The sequence below is a fragment of the Lynx canadensis genome, chromosome E2, assembly GCF_007474595.2.
Source record: "Lynx canadensis isolate LIC74 chromosome E2, mLynCan4.pri.v2, whole genome shotgun sequence".
Classification (NCBI taxonomy): Eukaryota; Metazoa; Chordata; class Mammalia; order Carnivora; family Felidae; genus Lynx; species Lynx canadensis.
The window spans coordinates 52,917,633-52,943,219 of NC_044317.1; the positions used below are offsets into that span (position 1 = coordinate 52,917,633).

The 25,587-nt window shown below is 51.4% G+C and overlaps 1 protein-coding gene across 1 annotated transcript; it reads right to left on the bottom strand.

The window, feature by feature from the left end:
- Positions 1-66: 66 nt before the first annotated feature.
- PLEKHA4 (pleckstrin homology domain containing A4) lies at positions 67-24,235 on the bottom strand. Its single transcript, XM_030299461.1, has 20 exons — positions 23,845-24,235; positions 23,306-23,395; positions 22,109-22,216; positions 19,833-19,905; positions 19,594-19,694; positions 19,331-19,440; positions 18,519-18,734; positions 17,812-18,091; positions 17,101-17,172; positions 15,338-15,385; positions 15,107-15,187; positions 14,799-14,948; positions 13,117-13,215; positions 10,437-10,577; positions 9,687-9,786; positions 9,538-9,614; positions 2,318-2,479; positions 1,365-1,423; positions 879-991; positions 67-532 (listed from the first exon to the last, which is right to left on the bottom strand). Exons 2-20 carry the CDS (start codon positions 23,387-23,389, stop codon positions 264-266), a joined length of 2,343 nt encoding a protein of 780 aa, XP_030155321.1. The 5' UTR covers positions 23,390-23,395; positions 23,845-24,235; the 3' UTR covers positions 67-263.
- Between the last annotated feature and the right edge of the window lie 1,352 nt (positions 24,236-25,587).

Sequence of the window (25,587 nt, forward strand, 5' to 3'; positions counted from 1 at the left end):
CTCCAGCTCTGCCCCTAAGAGACCCCAGTGTCACAACCCCAAACAGACAGAGAGAAAGCTATTGACTAAAAGTTCAAAGTTTTAATCCGCATTTGGACAAGCATTGGGAAAAATCAAACTTTGGCGATATACACTTCTCCTCAGGCCACCATGGAGACCAGACCACGCCCCCACTGCGCCCTGAGTGGCTCCAGATCTCCGGGCGGTACCTCGAGGCCACGCCCTCACGTCCCGATTGGCTGCGGCGCTCGGCGTGGGGCAGGTCAGAAGCTGGACTGCAGCAGAGTGACCCGCAGAGGCCACGCCCCCTCTTCTTGGGTCAGGGCGGGAGGGGCGGTCCCGGATTCCCACGTGGGCTCCCAAGAGGCGGGGCCTGCGCCACGCCCACTACCCCGGTGGGAGCACCCAGCCGAGCTGGAATTACTGGAATTAGCCACTGGAGACCTCGGGGGCGAGGTCACCTGGGGGGTGGGATCTGACGGAGGCGGTGGCGCGGGGGGAAGAGGGTCTCCTCGGGAGTCCAAATGTCCACCTGCATAGCACGATTGGGGGGATGAAAATGACAAACTTTGGGACACAGGAGTCTAGACCCCCAGGCCTTTCCTCTCAGACCCAGGATTCCAGTCCCCACCCTCTCCTCCCTCAGACCCACAGGTCTGGCCCCAACCCCCTCCTCCCCCAGACCCAGGAGTCCTGAAACCCTGTCCCCTCCTTCCTGGGATCTGGAACTTCGGAGCCCTCAAGGGCACTTTACTCATCAAGACAAAGGATTTCCAGCAGCTCTCAGACCCCTCCCGACCTGCACCAAGGATTCCAGGCTCTGTCTGGCTCCCTCTTCCCTAAAACCCAGGAGTCCAAGATCCCCAGCCCCTCCTCACCTGTCATCATTCTGTGCCACTGCGATGCCTCGGTGGCCAGAGCTTGAGAGAGGCTGAGGACTCTCTCCCGGTGACCTTCGGATGTTGGCAAATAAGGGGTGGTGGTCCTCGGACTAGAAAAAAAGAGATTTGGGGGGGCGTCTACAATTAGCCAGTACCACAGGGCCATGCATGTCCTCCCAGGAGTCGTAGTCCCTAGCACATGTCTCTAAAGGACTTTAAACAGAGCTTGCATTATGGGATTCATAGTCTATTCCTTGTTAAATTTCACCCGCTTTCCTAACAGAGAACAGGAGTTTCATATCGATCCAGTTCTGCAGTTTGGGAAACTCCAGTTCTCACTGCGGATCCTGGCCTTTCTGGTGGCCCAGGAATTCAAGCATCTCTAAAAGCTTCTGCAGTCTGTATATCTTAGTACCCAAGAGACAGCAAGCAGCCTTTGGCAAATTGATTTTCTGCTTCCTGCCTCACTTTCCACTTCCTTACCTGCTCCAGGATCCAGAGCTTCTGAGCCATTTGGGGGCTCCTGAGTGTCCCTGGACAGGCTGCAAAGGAATCGGGGCATTAAAATTCCTCACCTGGAAGTCCTCATGGTCTGATTTTGAGGGTGAAATGAAGGGGGCTCAGAGAGGGAATGAAATTGCCCCAGAGACACTGACAATGTTTAACTTTACATGCACTCCTGGAAAACAGCAAGGGTTAAGAAAGTACCCCCCCCTCCCCAGCCATTTGCATTCGGGGAAATGGCTTACTGCAAAGCACCCTTCTCCATATGACCTACATAAGACTGACAAATGACCACCCTCTTGTTCACCTATGACAAGACAAGGCCAGAAACAGACCCTCCAAATTCACAATTTACGCCTCATAATGGAGTAGCTGAGCTGTTGGTCCCCTCTAACCCCCTCTAACACCCCTGAGCTGTTGGTGTCTGGCTGAGACACCTTCTGATTACAAAAACAATCCCAGCTGTAAAATGACCCACCTAGGACTTGTCTAATTCCTCCTAGAAAAGTCTCACACACATCGTGCTGATCGTATCTTCAGCTCTGGAATGCTCTCCCCATTGCAACAGTATGAATATAATCATCTTCTTACTTGCTCACTTCCCTCCCCAACCCCCCCCCCCCCCCCCCCCGGCTTTGATCACACAGAGGAACTAAAAAAGAAAAGCTGGGTCCACAGTCGAGACCTGTGACCCCCCATTCTGAAGGAAGAACAACACTGGTGAAGCGACACTGTCTCTGCCTCCCCTGCCGCACCCCCACCCCACTAGGGGAGCCATCACATGGGCACACAGATCAGGGGTGAGTCTGGAAACCCAGTTCTGGGTAAAGCGGGAGAGAAATCCCCATTTTACAGAGAAGGAAACTGAGCCTCAAACTTGAAGGAGAGGATCCGTTACCACCCCACCTTGCGCCCTCTGTTCTTCCCCTCACCCTTTGTTCTCTGTCAGGCTGGCGTCTGGCTGGGGACAGTGTTCTCCCCAGAGTGAGGTGCCGGGGGGAAGCAGGGCGAGGGAGAGGCCGTCCAAACTCCTGGTTTCTGCGTATTCTCTCCATCTGCTCTTGGGCACTCATCCGAGGCCGGGCGAGGGGGGCCTGGGGAGACGAGGAACGCTTGAGGCCCCAACCTTGGTGCTCCCCTTAATCTCTTCCCTGAACCTCTCTCGGCCTCCAGTCTTGCCCTCTCCCGTTAAGGTCCCCACCAGATTCAGGGCGATCTTTCTACGCCGAGAGCAGACTTTGTCCTCCCGCGGCTCTGAGCACCCTCAGGATGTTTAAGGCCCAACCGGCCTCTCTGGCCTCAGTTCCATCAGTTGCCCTGTTTGAATCCAAACCCCCAGCCCGACAAGCACCCACACTTCCTGGACATATCCAGCTTCTCTGCATGAGTAGTCGAGATTCTGGGCTTTTTTGTTTTTGTTTTGTTTTGTTTTGTTTTTACTCTTTATTTATTTGTTTATCTATTTATTATTTTTTTAGTGTTTATTTATTTTTGAGAGAGAGAGAGAGAGAGACAGAGTCCAAGCTGGGGAGGGGCAGAGAGAGAGGGAGACACAGAATCCAAAGCAGGCTCCAGGCTCTGAGCTGTCAGCACAGGGCCCAACACAGGCCTCTAACTCACGGACCTCAAGATCATGACCCGAGCCGAAGTCGGATGCCTAACCAACTGAGCCACCCAGGCGCCCCAGTCTTTACTTATTTTTGAGAGAGAGAGAGAGAGAGAGAGACACACACAGTGCAAGTAGGGGAGGAACAGAGAGAGAGGGAGACACAGAATCCGAAGCAGGGTCCAGGCTCTGAGCCATCAGCACAGAGCCTGACGTGGCGCTTGAACTCACGAACCGCATGTTTACGACCTGAGCTGAAGTCAGACGCTTAACCAGCTGAGCCACCCAGGCGCCCCAAGAAACAACTCTTGAGTCAACTTAGACACAACAAAAAGAAGAATGAGATGTATTTAAAAACAAAAAAAATTTTTTTTTAATGCTTATTTACTTTGAGAGAGAGAGTGAACAAGTTGGGGGAGGGCCAGAGAGAGAGGAGAAAGAGAATCCCAAGTGGGTTCTGTGCTGTCAGTGCAGAGCCCAATGTGGGGCTCGATCCCATGAACCATGAGATCATGACCTGAGCCGAAACCTAGAGTCAGACGCTCAACATGAACCACCCAGGCGCCCCAAGAAGGAGATGCATTAACTAAATTGTCAAGAGGATCGACTTGGGTTGGCCTTTGAAAGGATTTGGGGAGCTCTCTCTGGCCGTCAAAACCAGATGAACAACACACACAGGGAAAATGCCTCGTATAACTGGAGTCGGCCCCCACAAGCCAAGGAACCAGCAGAAGCTAGGACAGGGGCCTCAAACAGATCCTGGCACCTTCAGAGGGAACACGGCCCTGCTCACACCTTGATCATGGGCTTCTAGCCTGAAGAGCTTAAAACGCAAGAGGACAGGGGCGCCTGGGTGGCTCAGCCGGTTAAGCGTCCGACTTCGGCTCAGGTCGAGATCCCGCAGTCTGTGAGTTCGAGCCCCGCGACGGGCTCTGTGCTGACAGTTCAGAGCCTGGAGCCTGCTTCGGATTCTGTGTCTCCCTCTCTCTCTCTGCCCCTCCCCCACTCATGCTCTGCTCAAAAATAAGTAAAATCATTAAAAAAAAATTAAAAAAAAAAACAACGCAAGAGGACAGAGCTAAATCAAAGGCGGGGGGGGGGGGGAGAAAAGTGCGCTAAAAAGAAACCAGAAGTCTGGAGAGAACCCCAAGGGTGTGGCCAGACAACCCGTTTGCTAAGAGATTAGGCATGTGACATGGGGATCCAGGAAATCATCTCAGCAGGAACACTGCCAGCTTGAACCGGAGGGGACAGAGAGGGACTGAGATGCAGGAAGGCTGTCGGGACTTGTCAGCTGCTCCGGGCAGGAGACAGGCAGACGGGGCTCTCCAGCCGCAGACATGTGTCCTTAAGGAAAGGGGGCCGTGTGGACACAGACACATACAGGGAGCCAGCCACAGATAAGACACAACAAAGCTGCAGCTATAAGACCCCAAGCAGAGCTCTCTGACCCGGAGACATACCATCCGAGCTTCTGGGCCATGACCTCCAGGCAGTGACCTCTGGAGTGTCCCACGCTGTGAGGGACTTCTCCCACAGGAGATGTTCGTTGCTCTGAATTGGACCACCCTGCAGTTGGCGGATGGGGTTCTGGAGGCCAGAGTTCTGGGCTCCTGAGCGGCCCTGTACAGATGTATGTGTTGCTCACTGCCCAAGGGCTGAGCCCTCCACCGACCAAGTCATGCTCTGCCCTCCCAGAGGGGGTGCGTGCCTGTCTCCGAACTCACAAAAAGGCTTCCTGTAGGCTAGCAGAGATGCTGGCTTTAGAAACATTTGCACCAGCTGTTTCCCTAGTAAATTCCCCATTTGGTAAATTCTAACCTACTCTTGAAGGTCTCTCTACCTCCAGGAAACCGTCCCGCAACACGCCTAGGCTGAGTCTGGGAGCTGCCCGCTGGTGTCCCCCAGAGCCCCTGAGCTATTGCCATTGCACCACGCACACGCCTCCCTCTCTTCTCATCGTGATCCCGTCTGAGGCTCTCCAAAGCCTGAGATGTGGCCTGATTCAGCTCAGCAATCACAGCGTCCAGCGAAACCCAGTACACACGAGCCCAGGGCCCACAACAGCCCCGATGACTTGAATAATCTCAAACTTGAAGCTCGAAATTAATCAGCATATTCAAACCTGGATTCCTCACCTTCCCTCCACCATCTCCTGCATGGTAATTGCACTGCCCCAGAGGCCCAGGCCAAGGACCCAATCGTCACTCCCCGACTCCTCATACCCTACCTGTAATGTGCCAAGAAATCTTACTGGCTCCACCTTCCAGATCAGTTCCAAAAATCTCCTATGCGCAATTCTACTTCCCCCCTCCCTCCCCTGCCACAGCAAAAAAAAAAAACAAAAAACAAAAAACAAAAAACAAAAAACAAAAAAACCCCAAAAAACCCAAAAAACCTAAAAACGGACACGTTTTCTTAAACTTGGTGCCGATATCCACCTGGTATTATGACGTACAGCATCGTCACCTGAGTCTCAGCACATCCTCTGTCATGCGGGCCCCTGCCATCCGTGGCTACTTTCTTGCTTTTCGTTATTTATGCCTTTTGGTTTAAACTGATCTCCAAGATAAACGAAGGAGCCAAAGACGGCCCCGTGGGTTACGGTGAAAAGAAGCAACAGAAATATTGGTAACGGGCACCTGGGTGGCTCAGTTGGTCGAGCGACCGACGATTTTGGCTCAGATCATGATCTCACAGTTAGTGAGATTGAGCCCCGTGTCAGACTCTGTCCTGGGTGTGGAGCCTGCTTGGGATTCTCTCTCTCTCTCCCTCTCTCTGTCCCTCCCCCGCTCGCGCTCCTGCTCTCTCTCTTTCTCTCTCAAAATAAATGGATAAACTTACAAAGAAAAGAAAAGTAAAGAAAAAAAGAAATATCTGTGACTTCTAAGGGCTCAGAAGAAAAATCCAAGCACAGATTTAGGGCTCCGAGAATGTTTCAAATGGCCCTGCAGGGGCGCCCTGGCTGGTGAATTCAGTCCAAAGACCGGGCAACTCTGATCTCAAGATGGTGAGTTCGAGCCCCACATTGGGGGTGGAGAAAAAGACGAAATACGTGGTCAGTTCTCAGGGAGCAAGAATCCCCAGCCCCTTCAAGCGTCCGTCCAGCCGGACCAAGAATCAAATTCACACAAGACAGATTAAGCGGAGAAATCCAAATGTAACAGCGGACGCACGGGGAGTCCGCAGGAACGTGGAGATTCCAGAGGTAGTCAGGCAAAATGAGGTATGCATATCATTCCGAACCAAGGACAAGGGGGTAGGGGCCTGGGACTCTAGAGGGAAGGGACGCACTTCACAGAGAGACGAGAAGAGGAGGAGATATTTGGTAATGAGATGGTTGTCCAGCCATACAGATGGGCCACTCAGATAAAACTTATCTCAGCCAATAACCCTTATTCTGGGAAAGAGCTCCGATTTCGATTTTTCTATGTAGTTAAGGGAGGCACCAATGTTTCTCTTGGGCCCCCAGGGTCTCGATTGCCTTTAGCTCAGAATAATCTTCATGCTAAAGTGGCCCATCTTGGGGAGGCCTGCCCTCAGCCCTTACACAGTTCATTGCTGACCTTCAACTGTGTGGATTTATTAAGTGACCAAGAGATCCCAACCGATTTGCTCAATTAAGATGAGACACCCCAGGGGCGCCTGGGAGGCTCAGTCGGTTAAGTGGCCAACTTCGGCTCAGGTCATGATCTTGTGGTTTGTAGGTTCAAGCCCCGCGTCAGGCTCGGTGCTGACAGCTCAGAGCCTGGAGCCTGCTTTGGATTTTGTGTCTCCCTCTCTCTCTGCTCCTCCCCCACTCATACTCTTTCTCTCTCTCTCTCTCTCTCTCTCTCTCTCTCTCTCTCAAAAATAAATAAACGTTTGGGGCCCCTAGGCGGCTTAGTCGGTTAAGTGACAGACTTTGGCTCAGGTCATGATCTCGCAGTTTGTGAGTTCCAGCCCCATGTCGGGCTCTGGGCTGACGGCTCAGAGCCTGGAGCCTGCTTCCGATTCTGTGTCTCCCTCTCTCTCTGCCCCTCCCCCGCTCATGCTCTGTCTCTCTCTCTCCCTCTCTGTCAAAAATAAATAAAACATTTAAAAAAAAAAAAGTGCCTGGTATTTATAATCAATTTTTAAAATTTTTTTCAATGTTTATTCATTTTTGAGAGAGAGAGAGAGAGAGAGAGAGAGAGAGAGAGAGAATGGGAGCCCGGGAGGGGCAGAGAGAGAGGGAGACACAGAATGTGAAGTGGGCTCCAGGCTCCGAGCTGTCGGCACAGAGCCCGACGCGGGGCTCGAACCCACGGACTGTGAGATCAGGACCTGAGCTGAAGCCGGACGCTCAACCGACTGAGCCACCCAGGGGCCCCTATAATCAATTTTTATTCCACGGAACTCAATCGATCATTTGGTTGTTCGTTGCTATATTTTTAAAAACTTGACATTTAAATTCAGACGTTATTTATAAACCAAATCCCGTTTAAGTATGAACATTCATACATTTTGCTAGAGAAATGTAACGTGTTTGATTAAGGGTGGCGCTGTTGGGGGGATATTATAGAATACACAGTGTATGCATATTACCAGCCTGGAATCTGCAAATGTTTGCATTTTGAATTACATCTGGTCCCGAGAGTTTTGGATAAAACCGGTGTAACAAGAATCTGCCTCCCTCTCAACAGCTCCACTCCTTCTAAGCTAGTGGAAATGACCGTTATCTCCTGCCTGGACTGTCCTCACTGGGTACCGGCCTCAGCGCTCGCCCTGCGGCTTGTTCCCCGCACGGCCGTCAGAGGGCGCCGGTTTCCGCTTCGGGCAGCTCAGAACCCTCCAGGGCTCGGGGCTCACCTAGGGCCACAGGACCACGCATGCGCGATCCACGCCCTTGGCCCGTGTCTCCTGCCCTCTACCCCTCTCCCCCTCGCTGGCTTACTCAGTTCCAGACACACTGACTTTCTACCTGCTTCCGCAACACCGCAGGCCCAGTCCTGCCCCAGAGCCTCTGCAAAGGCTGTTCCCCTTGCCTGTAACGCTTTTCCACCAGATATCCCCAAGGCTCGCTCCCTCACCTCCTTCAGGTAGCTGCACAAGCGTCACCTTTGCATGAGGCTTACCCTAGACCAAGCCATTTACAATTGCACCCCTTCTTCCGGCATTCCAGACCTTCTGCTTTTACCTCTTCAGCACTTATAACGTATAAAATAATGTACAGTAAATTATAATCTGCCTCTTCCCACTAGAATGTCAGACTCCTGAGGGAAGGATTTTTTTTTTCCTCGTTCTGTTCACGTGTGTGCCCTCAGCGCCTGAACAGCTCTGTGCAATAGAACTTTCTGTGATGGTGGCAATGTTTTGTATCTGCCCTGTCCAACAGGGTAGCCTCTGGCCAAGTGTGGCTCCTAAGAATTTGAAATGCAGTGAGTGCAAGTGAATTTTTTCATTTTACTTCATTTTAGTTCATTTTTTTTTAATTTTTTTTAACATTTATTTATTTTTGAGACAGAGAGAGACAGAGCATGAATGGGGGAGGGTCAGAGAGAGGGAGACACAGAATCTGAAACAGGCTCCAGGCTCTGAGCTGTCAGCACAGAGCCCGACGCGGGGCTCGAACTCACAGACCGAGAGATCATGACCTGAGCTGAAGTCGGCCGCTTAACCGACTGAGCCACCCAGGCGCCCCTAGTTAATTTTTTTAAAGATTTTTTTTCCAACTTTTTTTTTTGGGGGGGGGGGACAGAGAGAGACAGAGCATGAACGGGGGAGGGGCAGAGAGAGAGGGAGACACAGAATCGGAAACAGGCTCCAGGCTCCGAGCCATCAGCCCAGAGCCTGACACGGGGCTCGAACTCACGGACCGCGAGATCGTGACCCGGCTGAAGTCGGACGCTCAACCGACTGCGCCACCCAGGCGCCCCTTCCCCTCGTTTTAATTCATTGATTTCTTTTAAGTGTTTACTTATTTATTTTTGAGAGACAGAGGAGGAGGAGGGGCAGAGAGAGAAGGAGAGAGAATCCCAAGCAGGCTCCGTGCGGTCAATGCAAAGCCTGATGCAGGGCTGGAACTCACGCACCGTGAGATCATGACCTGGGCCGAAATCAAGAGTCGGATGCTTAACAGAGTTCAGCCACCCAGGTGCCCCAAATTATAATTCATTTAGGCTTAAATAATCACATGTGGCGACTGGCTACCTTATTGGACAGCCAAAGGGATATTTAATAAATATTTGTTGAATGAATGAATGAGATACTACATCTAGGCACTATTTTCAACCTAGTGGGCATTCGCTTAGTTTGAATACTCACATCAGCTCTAGGCGGTAGGTACTCCTATTAGCTCTGTTTTGCAGATGAGAACATAGAGGCAGAGAGGTTTAATAACTGACCCGAAGTCACACAGCTTAGAAGCAGCAGAGACAGAATTCAATCCCAACACTCAGCCAGTCTCTCTCTCTGCTCTGGGGTGTGGCCCTAGAACTCCTTTCTCGCAGCTGTCTCCCCAGAGTGTGGGGTGGTCAGATTAAAGGGTTACAAGATGGACCCGAGGAGGCTAGATGGGCTGCCTACCTTGGTTCCTGGCGGTGGGGAAACAGGACGACGACTCTCAGGGCTGGAGGCCCGGGAGACCCTCGGAGATCCAAGACCTGGGAGGACAGAACGGGACTTGGTGAGGACAGGAAATGCCAAGCAAGTCCCACCCGGGCCAGGACACTCACCTGAGCGAGGGCTGGGGAGGTCTCTGTCGCCCCCGGGCGGCCGCCCCCAGTCAGCCTCAGGGGACCTGGATGAGCTCAGCTCCAAGGACTCAGGCAGGCTCTGGCACGGTCGGGAAAGGAGAATAATGCTTATCATTGTCATTTTTCAGGCACTCGGCCATCAAGACACAGCATGAGTAGGAGTTAAGACTGAAAACCAGGAGCCAGACGTCCTAGTTTCACATCTCAGCTCTGCCACCTAGGAGCTGGGCAACCTTCTTCAAGTTACTTTCCCTCTCTGGGCCATATTTCACCTTTGAACCCATGTCTGAAGATTGAATCCAGGCATGTAAGGCACTTAGAACAGTGCCTGGCACATAGCAAGGCATTTTCAGTGCAAGGTTTTATACTGATTATGCATCTGGCGCTGTGATAAGCACTTTATTCGCATTATCTCATTGAATCCCCTCCTGCAAGGTGGCAATTATTATCCCTATTCAACATAAGGGGAGGGGTGCTTGGGTGGCTCAGTAGGTTAAGGGTCTGACTTGGGCTCAGGTCATGATCTCACGGTTCATGAGTTCGAGCCCCATGTAGGGCTCTCTGCTGATCAGCACAGTATCCTAGATACTTCCAGAGCCTAGGATACTTGCCTGGGGTGCTTAGCTGAGAGAAAGAAAGGGAGAGAGAAAAAGGGGAGTGGGTGATGAGTTGGGCCAGGGCAGATGGGACAGGGAGCTGGGGGCGGGGAGAGAGGCTTATGCGTCTCACCTCCCTCTCTGAGGACTCCTCGCCTTGGAGTGCAGGGAATGGGGAGTCAGGTTCAGCGTTGGGTGGTGGTTTCTGGGGGCCCCCCAGACCTGCCAGCGTGTCTTCCACCATCCATAGTTGCTGCTGAGCAGATGCTCTGTCCTGGGGGGGGGGGGGGGGAGGAGAGAAATCCGCTACTCAAAAGGTGGGAAAATACCAGGAGGGTTAAAGATGGGTCTGAAATCAGCGAGGCTGTATTTATGGAGTCATAAACGCATGATGTATGCATGTGGAGGCTCTATTTGTGGATATCCATTTCCATAGAGATATCCCTTTGACCCATCACAATTTATCACAAACACTGGCTTTTCTTTCTTTTTTTTTTTAACTTTTTAACGTTTATTTATTTTTGAGAGAGAGAGTGGGAGAGAACAGGGCAATGGGTGGGGACAGAGATTTCTGCACAAAGTGAGGTTACGCGGATAATTTTATCCTACTCTTTTAAAAAAAATTTTTTTTAACGTTTATTTTTGAGAAAGAGAGAAAGAGGGCAACCAGGGGAGAGAGAGAAAGAGGCAGAATCTGAAGCAGGCGCCAGGCTCTGAAATGTCAGCACAGAGCCCGACGCAGGGCTTGCACTCATGAACTGTGAGTTCGTGACCTGAGCCGAAGTCAGATGCTTAAGCAACTCAGCCACCCAGGCGCCCCAACACTGTCTTTTCTATACTGCTCTGCAGTTATCTCCATTATAAGTTTGAGAGCATATAAATATATGTGAATCTGCTCTTGAATATCCTATTCTATCCCTTTTGTCTATTTGTCTAAACTTGTGACATTAGTACACTGTCTTATTAACTGTAGCTTTGCAGACAGACATGACATTCACTTGCCTTAGTCCTCCAGCTTTGTTTTTGGAGGTTGCCTTGGCTACTCTTAGTCTTTTGCCCTGATGGATACAATTTAGAGTCATTTTGTCAATCTCTACACAGACACCTCCCAGATTTGTACTGGGATTGTAAATCCCCACTGGGGAAATCAATCTGGAAAGACTACATCTTTATATTATGGTATCTTTCCTATCCATGAACATGGTATATCTCTCCATTTATATAAGTCTTCTTTAATTTCTCTCAGTGATGGTATCTTTCCTATCCATGAACATGGTATATCTCTCCATTTATATAAGTCTTCTTTAATTTCTCTCAGTGATGTTTTATGGCGTGCCGAATAGATGCCTTGCATATCTTTCATTAGATTTCATCCTGGATATTTTACTTGTTTATGTCAATTACAAACACTATTGTTTGTAAATACTCTCTATTCATTTGGTACTAACATACAGGAAGACCATTGATTTATGCGTATTATCCTCGCATTCAGTGACCTTGATGAATTGGTTTATTCTACTAGCTTATCCAGAGATTATTTTGGATTTTCTACATATATACACTCATGTCATCTATAAATAAAAATAGGTTTACTTCTTTTTCTCTGCTCCTCATACCTTTATTTGCTAGACTTGAGATGAAGGCTTTTCTCCTTTTTACAAAAATACATGGACTGATTTTCAAGTGTTAAAGTAACCTTGAATTCCTGTAATAAACCTAATTTGGTTCTTTGCATATACTGCTGGTGCCAAGTGATTTTTAACACCAGTGGGGAGGGGGATTAGCAGTGAGAGTGGATTTTAGGAAGGAGGGGGAAGGGTTTATCATGCAGAGAGCAGCACTTAAATCTGAGTATGCATTTAATACTAGAAGTCAACGTTTTAAACTAAAGATATATGATCTAGAAACTTGATTATTAGGTTTAGAATGAAGAAGTAGGGTAGGGGGTAAGCCTGGCTGTCTCAGTTGGAGGAGCATGTGACTCTTGATCTCAGGGTTGTGAGTTCAAGCCCCATGTTGGATGTAGCGATTACTTAAAAATAAAATCTTTAGGGGCACCTGGGTGGCTCAGTCAGTTAAGCATCCGACTCTTAATTTCAGCTCAGGTCGTGATCTCGTGGTTCGTGAGATCCAGCCCCAAGTGGGGCTTTGCACTAACAGTTTGGAGCCTGCTTGGGATTCTCTCCCTCCCTCTCTCTGTCCTTCCCCTGCTCGTGCTCTCTGTCTCTCTCAAAATAAATAAACATTTAAAAAAATAGGGCGCCTGGGGGGCTCAGTTGGGTGAGCCTCCGACTTCAGCTCAGGTCATGATCTCACGATTCGTGGGTTTAAGCTCTGCATCATGCTCTGTGCTGGCAGCTCAGAGTCTGGAGCCTGCTTCCGGATTCTGTGTCTCCCTCTCTCTCTGCCCGTCCCCCCCCCCTCAAAAATAAATAAATATTAAAAAAAAAAAAAAAGTAGTGAAGCTTGAACCAAGTGATTGGATTTGAAACTAGAAATTCCGGAGGATAAATGAAACAGCAAAAGTCAGGACACAGGATGTGGCAGGGCTGAGGGGTGAAATTTTGAACCAGAGGACAGGGCTTCAAAATTAGAGGAGAGATTTAGAACCAGAAGAGAGAGTGATTCCAAACAGGTGTGTCTTAAAACGAAGGGCAAGGTCTTAACTACAATAAAGGGTTCAAAATGTAAGGAAAGGATGTAAGGGGAGGAGTTTGAAACGAAGTGGGAGGGGCTTAAATGCCAAAAGGGTTTCAATGGCGGACAAAGAGCGGAGGGTGGAGTGTGGGGTCTTGGGGCAGGGGTATGTATACCTGGGGGGAACCAAGGTGCAGCAGGTACTCCAGAGTCTCTCTCAAGCTGCCCAGTTCCTGTTCCAGGCTGTTGTATGTGTCCCAAACCCGCTCTCGCTCCTCAGGTGCCCAAAACAGGGAAACACAGGGTTAGTACGCCCACCCACCAGATCTTTCCCCACTCCATTTTTCCCAGCCCGAGGAGGAGGAAGGAAGGCCTGGTCCCCAGTGCCCAGATTTTGGGGGGGGGGGGGGGGGGGGGGGAGAAGGACACATATGGACTACAATTCCCAAGAGCCCCTTTGCTCAGACTACTAGGATTCCCCAGAGTCTATAAGGAACCTGCCATTCCAATGAGCTGCTAGTGTAGACGAATAACAGGTTTCCCTAAATTCTCTGATTACCTCTGAACTCCGCTAGGGTGGAAGAGTCTACAGATCTAATAAATTCTTGGGACAGTCAAGACAGAGAGAGAGAGACCCCCAGGGTCTCTAAGCACCCCCAAGGAAGAATCATGATCATCACAGCTAATATTTATTAGGTGCTTACCATGTACTAGGCACCACACTTAGCTCTCATTTATTTAATTCTTGTGAGGTAGGTATTATTAATGTCCCCATTTTACAGATAACAATAATTATAGCTAACATTTAAATATTTCTTACCATCTACCAGGTACCTAACTTTTAAATATTCACAAATATATGATATATACATGATATATATAGAAAATATATTACATAATATATGTGTTAAATCATCACTCATTTAATATATGTTATATATATATAACATATATATATAACATATATAATCTCTATATTTATATATAGAGATTATATGTTTAAATATGTATGTATTTAAGAAATTTTTACAACGACTGTATGTACTAAATACTATTTTTATCATTTCAAGTTCATAGAGGAGGCATCTGAGGGGGCAACTGGGTGGCTCAGCCGGTTGAGCGTCTGACTCTTGATTTCGGTTCGGGTCATGATCTCACTGTTTGTGAAAGGAAGCCCCGGGTCAGGCTGTGCACTGGCTGTCGAACCTGCTTAAGATTCTCTCTCTCCTTCTCTGTCTACTCATCTTCTCTCTCTCTCAAAAAAAAAAAAAAAAAAAGAGAGAGAAAGAGAGAGAGAGAGAGAGAGAGAGAGGCATCTAAGGCCCAGAGGGGTCAAGTAACTTTTCTAAGGTCACACAGCAGGAGCTGAGATTCAAAACCAGGAAGCCCATGTCAAATTCACCCTCTCAAACCACTAAATTAAGTCTGCTGTTTGTTGGCTGTTTGCCCCTCACTCTCTAAGACCGTCAAGATGACTGGTTTAAAACCTGGAAAGAGATGGGGCGCCTGGGTGGCACAGTCGGTTAAGCGTCCGACTTCAGCCAGGTCACGATCTCGCGGTCCGTGAGTTCGAGCCCCGCGTCGGGCTCTGGGCTGATGGCTCAGAGCCTGGAGCCTGTTTCCGATTCTGTGTCTCCCTCTCTCTCTGCCCCTCCCCCGTTCATGCTCTGTCTCTCTCTGTCCCAAAAATAAAATAAACGTTGAAAAAAAAATTAAAAAAAAAAAAAAAAACCTGGAAAGAGGGGAATGCTCAAGAACCACCTTCCCATAAGTCTCTGCTGGCAGGTCCCCTTCACTGACAACTTGTAGCAGCGTCCTCAGGCCTCCTGGGAGGGCATGCTCCTTCCTAGACGCTCACCTGAGTCAGGTGACACAGAGTGGCCCTCACACTGACCAGTCGGTCCTGCAGGAGGCGCTGGCGCCCCCAGGCCCTCCCTGGAGCCGCGGCCTCCCTGGTTGTTTGGCTCAGCTGCTGCCTGGTCAACTCCAAGGCTGCTTCTAGCTGCTCCTGCACCGAGACGGAAGGTGGTTCAACTTCTGAATCCACGTACAGCCCCAGAGAGAGAGAGAGACGGTGTCCTCCCAAATCCTGGGGCACGCTGGGGCTCAGGAAGGGAGAGATGGGTGGAGAGGCCAAGAGTCCTCCCCCGTTTCAGAGCCTCATACCTTCTCCTCTTGCCTCTGGTCTATCTCCTCCTGTAGCCTCCTCAGGAGCCGGTCCTGCCCACACAACTTGGTCAACAGAGTCTGGAAAGAGGAGGACAGGAACTATTTATGGACCAGATCTGGCTCTTCCCCTGTCCTCCCTGCGGCCACGGCCACCACCACCGCCACCGTCTAAAGCGTTCTCTTCCCGCCTCTGAGAACTCGGCAGGGGTTGGGCCAGGGGGGACTTACATCTGTCTCCAAGCTTTGGTGAAAAGCTGAGTCTAGGGGGGGACCCGGCTGAGGAGAAAGAGAAAAGCCAGGGGTCACATGGACGGACAGGTCTTTGTTGTAGCTCAGTGCTGAATCAAGCCCTGTTTCTAATGACAGACACCTTTCTCCTTATTAGCTTTGTTCCAAGCTTTAGCAAACCTCAGTAGACCAACCGCCAGATTCTTGGCTTTAGGGAGATCCAATGGGCTCTGTTACCAAACAGCTATAGCCATGTTATGACTCAGGGAGAAAATTAAGACATTCCTTTTTTATTTTTTTTTTATTTAAAAACTTTTTTTTTTTAATGTTTATTTACTTTTTTTTTTTAAATTTTTTTTTTCAACGTTTATTTATTTTTGGGACAGAGAGAGACAGAGCATGAACAGGGGAGGGGCAGAGAGAGAGGGAGACACAGAATCGGAAACAGGCTCCAGGCTCTGAGCCATCAGCCCAGAGCCTGATGCGGGGCCCGAACTCACGGACCGCGAGATCGTGACCTGGCTGAAGTCGGACGCTCAACCAACTGCGCCACCCAGGCGCCCCTAAATGTTTATTTACTTTTGAGAGAGAGAGAGAGAGAGACAGAGCCCGAGCAGGGAAGGGGCAGAGAAACAGAGGGAGACACAGAATCCAAGGCAGGCTCCAGGCTCCGAGCCATCAGCACAGAGCCCGATGCAGGGCTGGAACTCACAGACCGTGAGATCATGACCTGAGCCGAAGTCGGACGCTCAACCGACGGAGCCACCCAGGCACCACACAGACATTTCTTTTACAAGAGAAAATAAAATAAGGATGCTCACTACTACTGTTACAGTTTCACACACTAGTAGAGATCTTGACCGATGCTATTAGAAAAGAAAAAGAAAACAAAACGAAGTGTAAGTAAAACCACTATTATTTACAGATGATATGCTCACCTACCCAGAGAAACCAACAAAATCAAAGAGTGATCAGAATAAGAGAATTCAGGAGCGCCTGAATTCAGTGGCTCAATCAGTGGAGCATGTGACTTTTGATCTTGGGGTTTGTGAGTTCAAGCCCCACGATGGGTGTAGACATTACTTAAAATAAATAAATAAATAAATAAAAATAAAATAAGAGAATTCAGAAAGGATCCCAGAGGAAAGATGAAGTTCCAAACATCAATCATATATCTCTATACCATCCATAGCTAGAAAACATTTAAAAAAAAAAAAAAAAAGGCGGCGGGGGGCACCTGGGTGGCTCAGTTGGTTAAGCGTCCAACTTCAGCTCAGGTCATGATCTCACGGTCTGTGAGTTCGAGTCCCACGTTGGGCCCTGTGCTGCCAGTTCAGAGCCTGGAGCCCGCTCTGCATTCTGTGTCTCCCTTTCTCTCTGCCCCTCCCCCCCTCATGCTCTGTCTCTCTATCAAAAAATGAATAAACGTTAAAAAAAGAAAAAAGAAAAAGATACCATTCAAATAGCTATAGAAACTATCGGGAATTTAGGAATTACCTTAACTAAGAGCACACAAGATCCCTGCGGAAAAAAACTTAAAACTCAAATATATACCCGGAAGATGATATGAATGAATGGAGAGATATTCTATATGCATGCCACCCAGTTTGCAACAGTCTTAGGAAACTAACAGAAGAGTCTGCCAAGGGACCTGGAAATACCCAGTCTTCTCTAGGCACACAAGTCCGGGAGATGACATTCTCCATAGCAAAGAAAGCAAGGAAGGGGGCTCTGGCAGATTCAAGGTGCTCCAGGACACCTACCAATAAAACCATGGAAGCCCGGGTCCCGGGAGCTCTCGGGGGGAGCTGGAGATACGTGGACCCAGAGGGGGCCTGGGAGGAATATCGAAACAGAGATGGTTAGAAATTGGCATGTTTTAGTAACAAATATTAGAGTGGATGTGTCCAGAATTGATGTGACTCAGGAGACTCACTGAGGTTCAGAACTGAGCCCCACAACTTTCTCAACTACCTGTCCTCCAGCTATGTGCCACCGTGGGGACACATAGGATGATACTAATGGGACAAGCCTGGCAAAACAGCCCCAGGGACCAAAGGAAGTTGTAATCTACTCTCACTCTCACATCTTTGGTGAACTGTAGATATTCTGGGCTACAATCCCATGATGCTCAGAGAAAAATAGCAAGTGAACATCTTGGAAAGAAACTGGAGACACAAACAAGACAGATGTAATCCACACTGCTTCTCCCAGCATGGCCTTGGAGGACAGTATTTTGGACTACAATCCCCATAATACTTAAGGGGTAATGGCCAGAGACCAGCCCGAAAAGACAGCCCTGAGGACTGATGGGAAATGAAGTTCACTTTCCCTCACATCTGAACCCAGCAGTGATTATGCTGAACCACAACCCCCATGATGCTCAAGGGGCCATGGCCCGCAGACCAGCCTGGAAAGACAGCCGGTAGCCATATGGGAAATGTAGTCCCCCTCCCCATTACCTCTCTGCTGACCTGTGTTTTGGCCTCCTGACTCCAGTGCTGGGGACTCCTGGGGGGTCTTCCTCCCCCAGCCTCAGAAGAAGGTCCTCTCCGGGGAGTGGGGGGCCTAGAGAGTGTCTGGCGTTGGGGGCCCCAATCCAGGGCAGGCCGGACATCGATGCGACTCAGAGGGGTATGGGGTCTGGCAAAAGGTGCTATGTCACCCGAGGTCGGAGGGGGTCTGCGCGCAGGAGCAGAACGGGGCCGGGGGAGGCTCAGAGGGGATGGAGGGCGAGAGAGGGGTGTGAACAGGCTGTTGGGAAGAGAGAATAGGGGAACTAGGTCAACTAGAGCCCCTTCACCCCACTACCCACCCAGTCATCATGTGTGCGTCTCCTTCCAATGTGTCTGACGGTCCCTCTGGAATAGAACTCCCCTCCATTAGCCAGAGCATGAATATTTCCCCCCTTTGTGGCATCTCCTCCTTAGGACTTGCCCCCTATGGGTTCTGACCCCATAAGAACTCCAGCAACTCCCACCTACTCAAGAAAGAAAGCTCTAAGCCTTACCGGGAAGCAGTCCCAGTCCCTGCCCTCCTCTTAGGCCACGCCCCCAACTTTTTTCTTTTTCTTTTTTTTCCTTTTCTTCCCCCCCCCCCCCCCCCACCCCCTTCTTCTTCCCCTCCGATGCTCGATGCTCGGCCCTGTAAAACCTTCTTGTCCCAGACTCCGTCAACTCACTCGGGGCTCCTAGTCCTCCGGATCCGAGGTCCAGACTGGAGGTCGGCTGTGGGGCTGGGAGTGAGCAGCCCAGGTCGTCCGCGACCTCTGGACAGCCGAGCCACCTCCGGTGATTCTAAGCTGTGCCTCTCTTCCCCTCTGCTCACCTCCGGGGGGCCACCGGGGCCGCCAGGGCCCTCTCCCGGCTGGGGAAGTGCAGGTGACCTGGGTCGCCCGCTAACAAGTGGGTACAGAAAAAGACAACACTCCTTTGTGCCTCATAACAACCCTTATTCCCACTTCACGGATGAGCACACACGGGAACATACACAGAATAAAGCGAAGGTGGTGCAGTAGAAATCATTGTTCCCATTTTGCAGATGGGAAAAATGAGGCCCAGAGTGTGGCAGTGACTAGTGGGGGGGAGGGGGGAGGGGGGAGTGTAACAAGGTCCATCCGGGTCTCTGGACCCAATGTCCCAGACTATGAGTCTCCAGCCTGAAACTTGGGTCAGGCTGGGGCAGTGACGGTCTTTCTATATTTGACATTCTTTAAGTGGCAGCCTTAGGGATGGAGACTTCCGAGGGAGCCAACCAGGGAGGGTGGAATATTGATGGGCGGGGGCTGGACAAAGTGGTGGGTGGAGGCTAGAAGAGAAAGACTTTGCTGATTGGAGGAGATGAATTTCCCTGGGGGTGGGACTTGAAGGGCGGAGTCTCCTGAGCTACAAGACAAGTGATTGGACATTGACGAGGCAGCGCCTAAAGGGGAGGGGCTGGGGATTAGGTGGACCCAGATTGGACGTCAGGGCCACGGCCAGGACCTATACTCACCAATCGTCCCCCTCTGCGCGAGAGGCCCGGCCCAGCGCCCTCAGCCAGCCCCGCAGGTCCTCCAGCGTGTCAGCGGCCAGAACATAGGTCCTCATGCCTGGGTGCTCAGCCTGCGGGGAAAGACAGTTGGGGACGTGGACGCCCGCGACCTCTAGAAAGGAGGATGCCACGGACCCTGGTCAAGACTTTTTATCTCCAATAATGGATGCCCCAATGACTGCCCCCATTGCCTAGTGCCTTAGTGACCCCAGGGACGGACTCACGGTGAAGGTGAAGCGCCGCCCTCGGGGGGCTCCTGGCCCATCTGGCCTGATACTGTAGCTTGGCAGCAGGACACTGCCCAGGACGCTCTCCTCGCGGCTGTCTGCAAAAGAGGGGCTGCGCTCAGGGATCACACAGGAATCTGGAGGCCAAGAGGCCAGAGGAAAGGGAGGCGGTGGGGGGTGGGGGGGCCCGTCCACCCCACTCACCCCGTCCACCCCACTCAGGCCAGGGCACTGACCCTTGTAATAGAAGAGGCAATGGCCGGAGAGGACGAACCAGCGGCGTTTCCAGAGGCGCAGCCCGGAGCTGTCCTGGGGAAACAGAGCAGGAAGGGAGGCCTGAGGAGACGGGAAGTAGGGAGAGGAAATGTGGGAACGGAGACAGTGACACCTGGGGACAGGGACCCATAGAGAGAGCGCAACAGAAACGCGTTTGATGCAATGGATTGAGTTGGAGAGCTGGAAGCCAGAGCGTCGTGGTCGAGCGACCATAGATTCTGGACAGTCAGACCTGCGTTTGGTTCCTAGCTCCACCCCTCTCAAACTATGCCATCAGACAAGTCATTTCCTGGCTAGGCCACTTGTGTCTTCTCATCTGTCAACTGGGGATTGAGAAGTTCCTGGAAGGCTGGAACGAGATACTATACAACACGTGGGCAGGCACTTTACATACCTCGACTCGGTCTGATTACGCTGGAGTCTGAGGCACAGAGAGGCCAGGAAGGTGGCTTGAGCCACAACCCTAATCCTGTATCTCCCCATCTCCTCTGCCAGAACTACTCTCTCTCCAACCTCCTGCCCCTCTTCTCTTCTTCAATCTCTTCCCGCAGAAGCCAGCATGATCCTTTGAAATTAGAAGCCAGATTGGGGGAGTCCCCCGCTCAAAACAGAGCTTACAGTCACACCTAGAATAAATCTCAAATTATTTACCCTCTCTCTCTCTCTCTTTTTAATGTAGGCTTCACACCCAGTGCACAGCCCGACTTGGTGCTTGAACTCACAACCCTGAGATCAAGACTTGAGCTGAGTTCAAGAGCCGGATGCTTGGGGCGCCTGGGTGGCTCAGTCGGTTAAGCGTCTGGCTCCTGGTTTCGGCTCAGGTCACAATCTCACGGTTCGTGAGTTCGAGCCCTGCGTCGGGCTCTGCGCTGACAGTGCGGAGCCTGCTTGGGATTCTCTCTCTCTCCCTTTCTCTCTGCCCTTCCCCCGCTCACACACTCTCCCTCTCTAAATAAGTAAGTAAATCAATAAATAAAATTACCTAAAAAATACATTTAAATAAAAGAGTCGCTTAACTGACTGAACCACCTAAGCGCCCCTCCTTACTCTCTTGTACAGGCTGGCAGGGAATCTCTCACACTTGGTCCTGCATCAGAATCACCAGGAGGGCTTGTTACATCACAGCTTCCTGGGTCCCATCCCCACAGTTCCTGAGTCAGTAGATCTAGGGTGGGTGGGAGCTGACCGTGCCATTTCCAGCAAGTTCCCTGATGATGCTGAGGATACTGGCCAGGGACCACTTTGAGAACCACTGCCCTGCCACTCCTTCTGTCTCAACCCTTGGCTGGCTCCAAACACCAATCTTTGGCCTGCTGCAGGGCCTTTGGCTTTCGGATTCCCTCGGCCCCCAGATCTCAACACGATCGGCCTCATTCATGTCACGATGTGACGAAGTGATTCATGCCACTTAGGCCTCAACTCAAATGTCATCTCAGAGACGCCTTCCCTGACCAAGAGTCAAATGGTACTCTGCCACTTTTATTGATTTTTAAGTTTTTAAATGTTTATTTTTTGAGAGAGAGAGAGAGAGAGGCAGAGCACAAGTGGGGGAGGAGCAGAGAGGGAGACAGAATCTGAAGCAGGCTCCAGGCTCTGAGCTGTCAGCACAGAGCCTGATGCAGGGCTCCAACTCACGAACTGTGAGAGCAGGACCTGAGCCTCAGCTGAAGGCTTAACAGACTGAGCCACCCAGGCGCCCCCCTCTGTCACTTTTCAGTACATCCTCCTGTGTTACTTCTGCAAAGCAATTCCTACAATCTGAAACAAACTAATGTATTATCCGTCTCTGCCCTGCCCCATCCTGAATATACTATACTTGTTTGTCTTATCTGGGCTTGGCACCTTGTAAATATTCAGGAAGCGGTTGCTGAATGAACGGGTGCATAGAACAATGACAGAAAAAGGGGGGGAAGGATTGTTAGAAAAAAAACGAGGGGTGGGGCGCCTGGGTGGCTCAGTCTTCAGCTCAGGTCATGATTCCACAGTTCATGAGTTCGAGCCCCTCATCGGGCTCGCAGCGGTCAGTACAGAGCCCGCTTTGGATCCTCTGTCCCCCTCTCCCTCTGCCTCTCCCCCACTTGTGCTCTCTCTCTCTCAAAACTAAATAAATATCTATTTTTTTAATAAAAGAAAAACAAAACACATTTGGAGACTTGGAAGAAGAGAAACAGGGGACAGCCAGGGGGACAGCCTCTAGCATCACTCGGTGTCCTTTCCCTTCACCCGCTCACCCCACCTGCTTATGAAGCCAGCCTCGGATGTGCACCGGGAGGTTGGGGTCCCTTCTGAGTGCATTGCCTCTCTTCCCGAAGGCGTGCACCTTGCTTACAGCCCGGGTAGGCTTCTGAGGAGAGAAGGAGGACAGATGTGAATGGGGCCTTGGATGGGCTTGGGGGCGGCGGTGCATTGGGAGTCAGGCAACCCAAGACCCAACCTCAGCCGCCCTCAGAAACCACCCAAGGAGGGGACTGAATTCTGAGATCAGAATTGGATGTATGCGTTACAGAGCTAACAGACGCTTTTAATGGGCGGACGGAGCTGTTTGGGGGAAAGGAAGAGACTACTGGCTGACGAGGAAGGAATTTGGGGATCAAGGGTCTAACTGAGCCAGAGATGTAGTGCAGTCTTTGGGATCTGAATTGGAGATCTTGCCTGGGAGGTCCCCATAATCAAGAAAGATCTCCATGCAGAGTCCCTGGTGATGGGTCAGCTGAATGGAAGGATGTTTCAGTGCCAGGGAGTGACATCCCTGAGCAACCATGACCAGAGACAGACGGTTCCAAATCCCTCCCTCCCAATAGGAGAGGAGCCCCTTCTCCTGTCCACCCAGGCATCTCCAGCATTCATAGCCAGGGTCCCCCAGGATGCCCTGCCCTGGGGATGACACTGAGTTGGGATTGAATCTCTAGATTCTGAGCTTGGTAAAGTCTAAATGAGTGAAGAGAATGGCAGAGGACAAGGAAATGAGTGTCACTGAACTTGGGGCTGGGGCGATGACTTGGGAGGCAACTATCTCAGCCCTCTTGAGAAAGGTCTTTTCCTTCTCGGGTTTCAGAACTGGGTAGATTGGATGCCTGGAGCTGGGACAGGGAGTTTTCAGTCCCAGTCAAGGGTAGTCACCGCCTGAATTCCTGGGGAGAGCCTCATGGCTGGGGAGTAGCCTTAACTTAACAACCAAGTCAAGCTAGATTGTGACTCTGGCTTTGAATTGGGAAAACAGGAGGGGTGGAGACAGCTGGGAGCGTCTCTAAATTCCTAGCTGGGGCTAGTGGGCAACTGGGGACCTTACTAGGTGTGGCAGATCCCATCGCTAAGGATCCTGGCTCCTAAAAACAGAATCCCTTGAGTTGGCACGGAACCAGGGCTGGGAAAAAAGAGGATGGGGCAGCCCAGAGCCCCGCCTACCTCCCCGGCCCTTCCAAGAAGCTCAAACCTTGGTGCTCAGGCTGCCCAGGGAGGAGATGGTGGAGACGCTGCTGGCCAGGCTGAGGCTGCTCCGGGGTCTGCCCTCCTCCATCAAGGGCTTGGGGAGAGAAAGAAAGGGGCTGTGTGCGTGTCTCTGCAGCTGACCCGGCTGGGGACAGAGACGGGGTCAGGGGCTCGCAGGTCGGAGGAGGCTGAGGAGAAAGAGCCTGTTGTCTGGGGACTGGGGGGCTGGGGGAGGCCCTGGCCCGGGACTGCATACCAAGAGCGATGCCAAGAGAGGTGGGCGGCATTGGCAGCTGCGGGGAGGGGGGCAGCTGTCTGCCGCCCAAGACAGGGAATAGGGGCTCCTTTATTCTTGCCCCCTGCACTCTCGCCAGGAATTTGACCCTCTCTGTGCTTAGGGAGCCCCATTCCCTGCCTCTTCGCGGCTGCCCCCAGCTACCTGTCTCCAGCCCTCCCACACGCACCCCTAGGCCATCCCTGCCAAGCCCTGACGCCAGGAATGCACACCCAGGCAGTCCCTCCCAGGCCAGCCAGGGAACTTACCAGCTCTGGGGTCCCAAGGATGGGGGTAAGAGGGCCGTGCGGGCGCTGGGGCACCCAGCTGCAGTCTCCCTCCTTTTCTGGCTCTTGGGTGCTGCCTCTCAGACCTGTCTGCCTTCTCACCTGCTCACTCGCACACTTCTTGCTTTGTGTCACTTCTGGTCCCTCTTGCCTTTTTTTAGGCTCCTAACACCTTGTCTCTGGCCCCAGCTTGTCTATTTGTCTCTAATCTGTCTCTTCCAGTCTCTCTCTGGCTCATTCTCTCCCCTGCCCGCACCCCCTCTCCCCCCCCCCCCAGCACTTTCTCTTCCAGTCTTTCTGTTTCTGTTCCAGATCTTTTCTTCTCTGACTCACAGAGTCTCTTTTCCTTAGATCTCCATCTCGTTCTCTCCCCCTCTCTCTCCCTCACACTCAAGCTCTTCCTCTTTCTCTCTCTCTCCCCGTCCCCACCGCCGCTGTTTCCTTCTCTCCCTCAGATTCCCCTTCTTTCTTCCTCCCTCTCCGTTTCTCTTTCCTCTCTGCTGGTCCGCCAGCCGCCCACGCTGCTGTCTCCCCTTCCAATCCCGGCTGACCCCGCCCCTCTCCCCCCCCCCCCCCCCCCGCCAGCCTGACCCCTGGCTCAGCTGCCCCCACCGCGAAGGGGAGGGGCTGCCCCCCCCCCACCCCGCCCCTGACTCCTGGGTCCCTGCTGGGCCGGATTCCTAACAGTTTTGGAGAGGAGGAGCTGTGGCCTGGACTCCAGGGCCCGGGTCATTCATTGGCACCCTGAAGGGAGCTGGGATCCTGGACCTAGAGGGGGCTCAGACTTCTGGGTACCTGAAAAGGTGTGAGCCCGGGAGTCAGGACTCCTGAGTTGTTCATGGAGCCGGGGATCCCGGAAGTGTGTTTTTGAGTGGACGGGTCCAGGTTTTCCAGGGAGGAGGGAGTGACCCTGGATTCTTGGGTAGTGGCTAGGGCAGGGTCAAGCGGCCACGGTCAAACATCTACCCCGGATCCAGGTGAGAATTGTGTTCTAGACTGAGGATGCCCCCCTCGGGAGGGAGACATGGTTCCTGGGCAGATTTGGAGGAGCAAAATTCTGGACCAGGTAGGGGGGAGGGGCCAAGGAACTGGGCCGGCGTCCCTGGGCCTGGAACTTGTGGCAGGAGACCCCATTCCCATGAGGTTCAGTTGATGGTACCCAGCCGGAATTTCAGTCTGTGTATGAGCTTTTGTATGAGTTTTAAGTGGGTGAAATCCAGGTGTGGAGCCTTGTGCTTGAGACCAGGAAGGAGTCTGAATTTGGGGGTTAGAATCTACTCACCAGGGGCGCTTGGGTGGCTCAGTCGGCTAAGCCTCGGACTCTTGATTTCAGCCCAGGTCCGTGATCTCATGGTTCGTGGGGTCGAGCCCTGCTTGGGGCACCTCGATATTGGAATTCTCTCCTCTCTCTGCCACTCCCTCTGCTCTCAGGTGCACACTCTCTCTCGAAGTAAATAAACTTTTAAAAAACTAAAAAAAAAAAAAAAAAAGAATCCACTCACTAGATATTTGTTGAGTACCTACTCTGTGCCAGGCACTGAGGAAAAAAAGCAGTGAGCAAAGTCAAATGCCTGACTTCAGGGTGCTTACATGCTTGTTTTCATTCACAATCAAGTCTAGGCTCTGCCATGACCGTTTTGGGCAAGCGACTTCGTTCCCCAGCCTCAGTTTCTCATTTGTGAAATGGAACCGATGCTCTCCCTCACCGATGCTCTCCCCATTTGT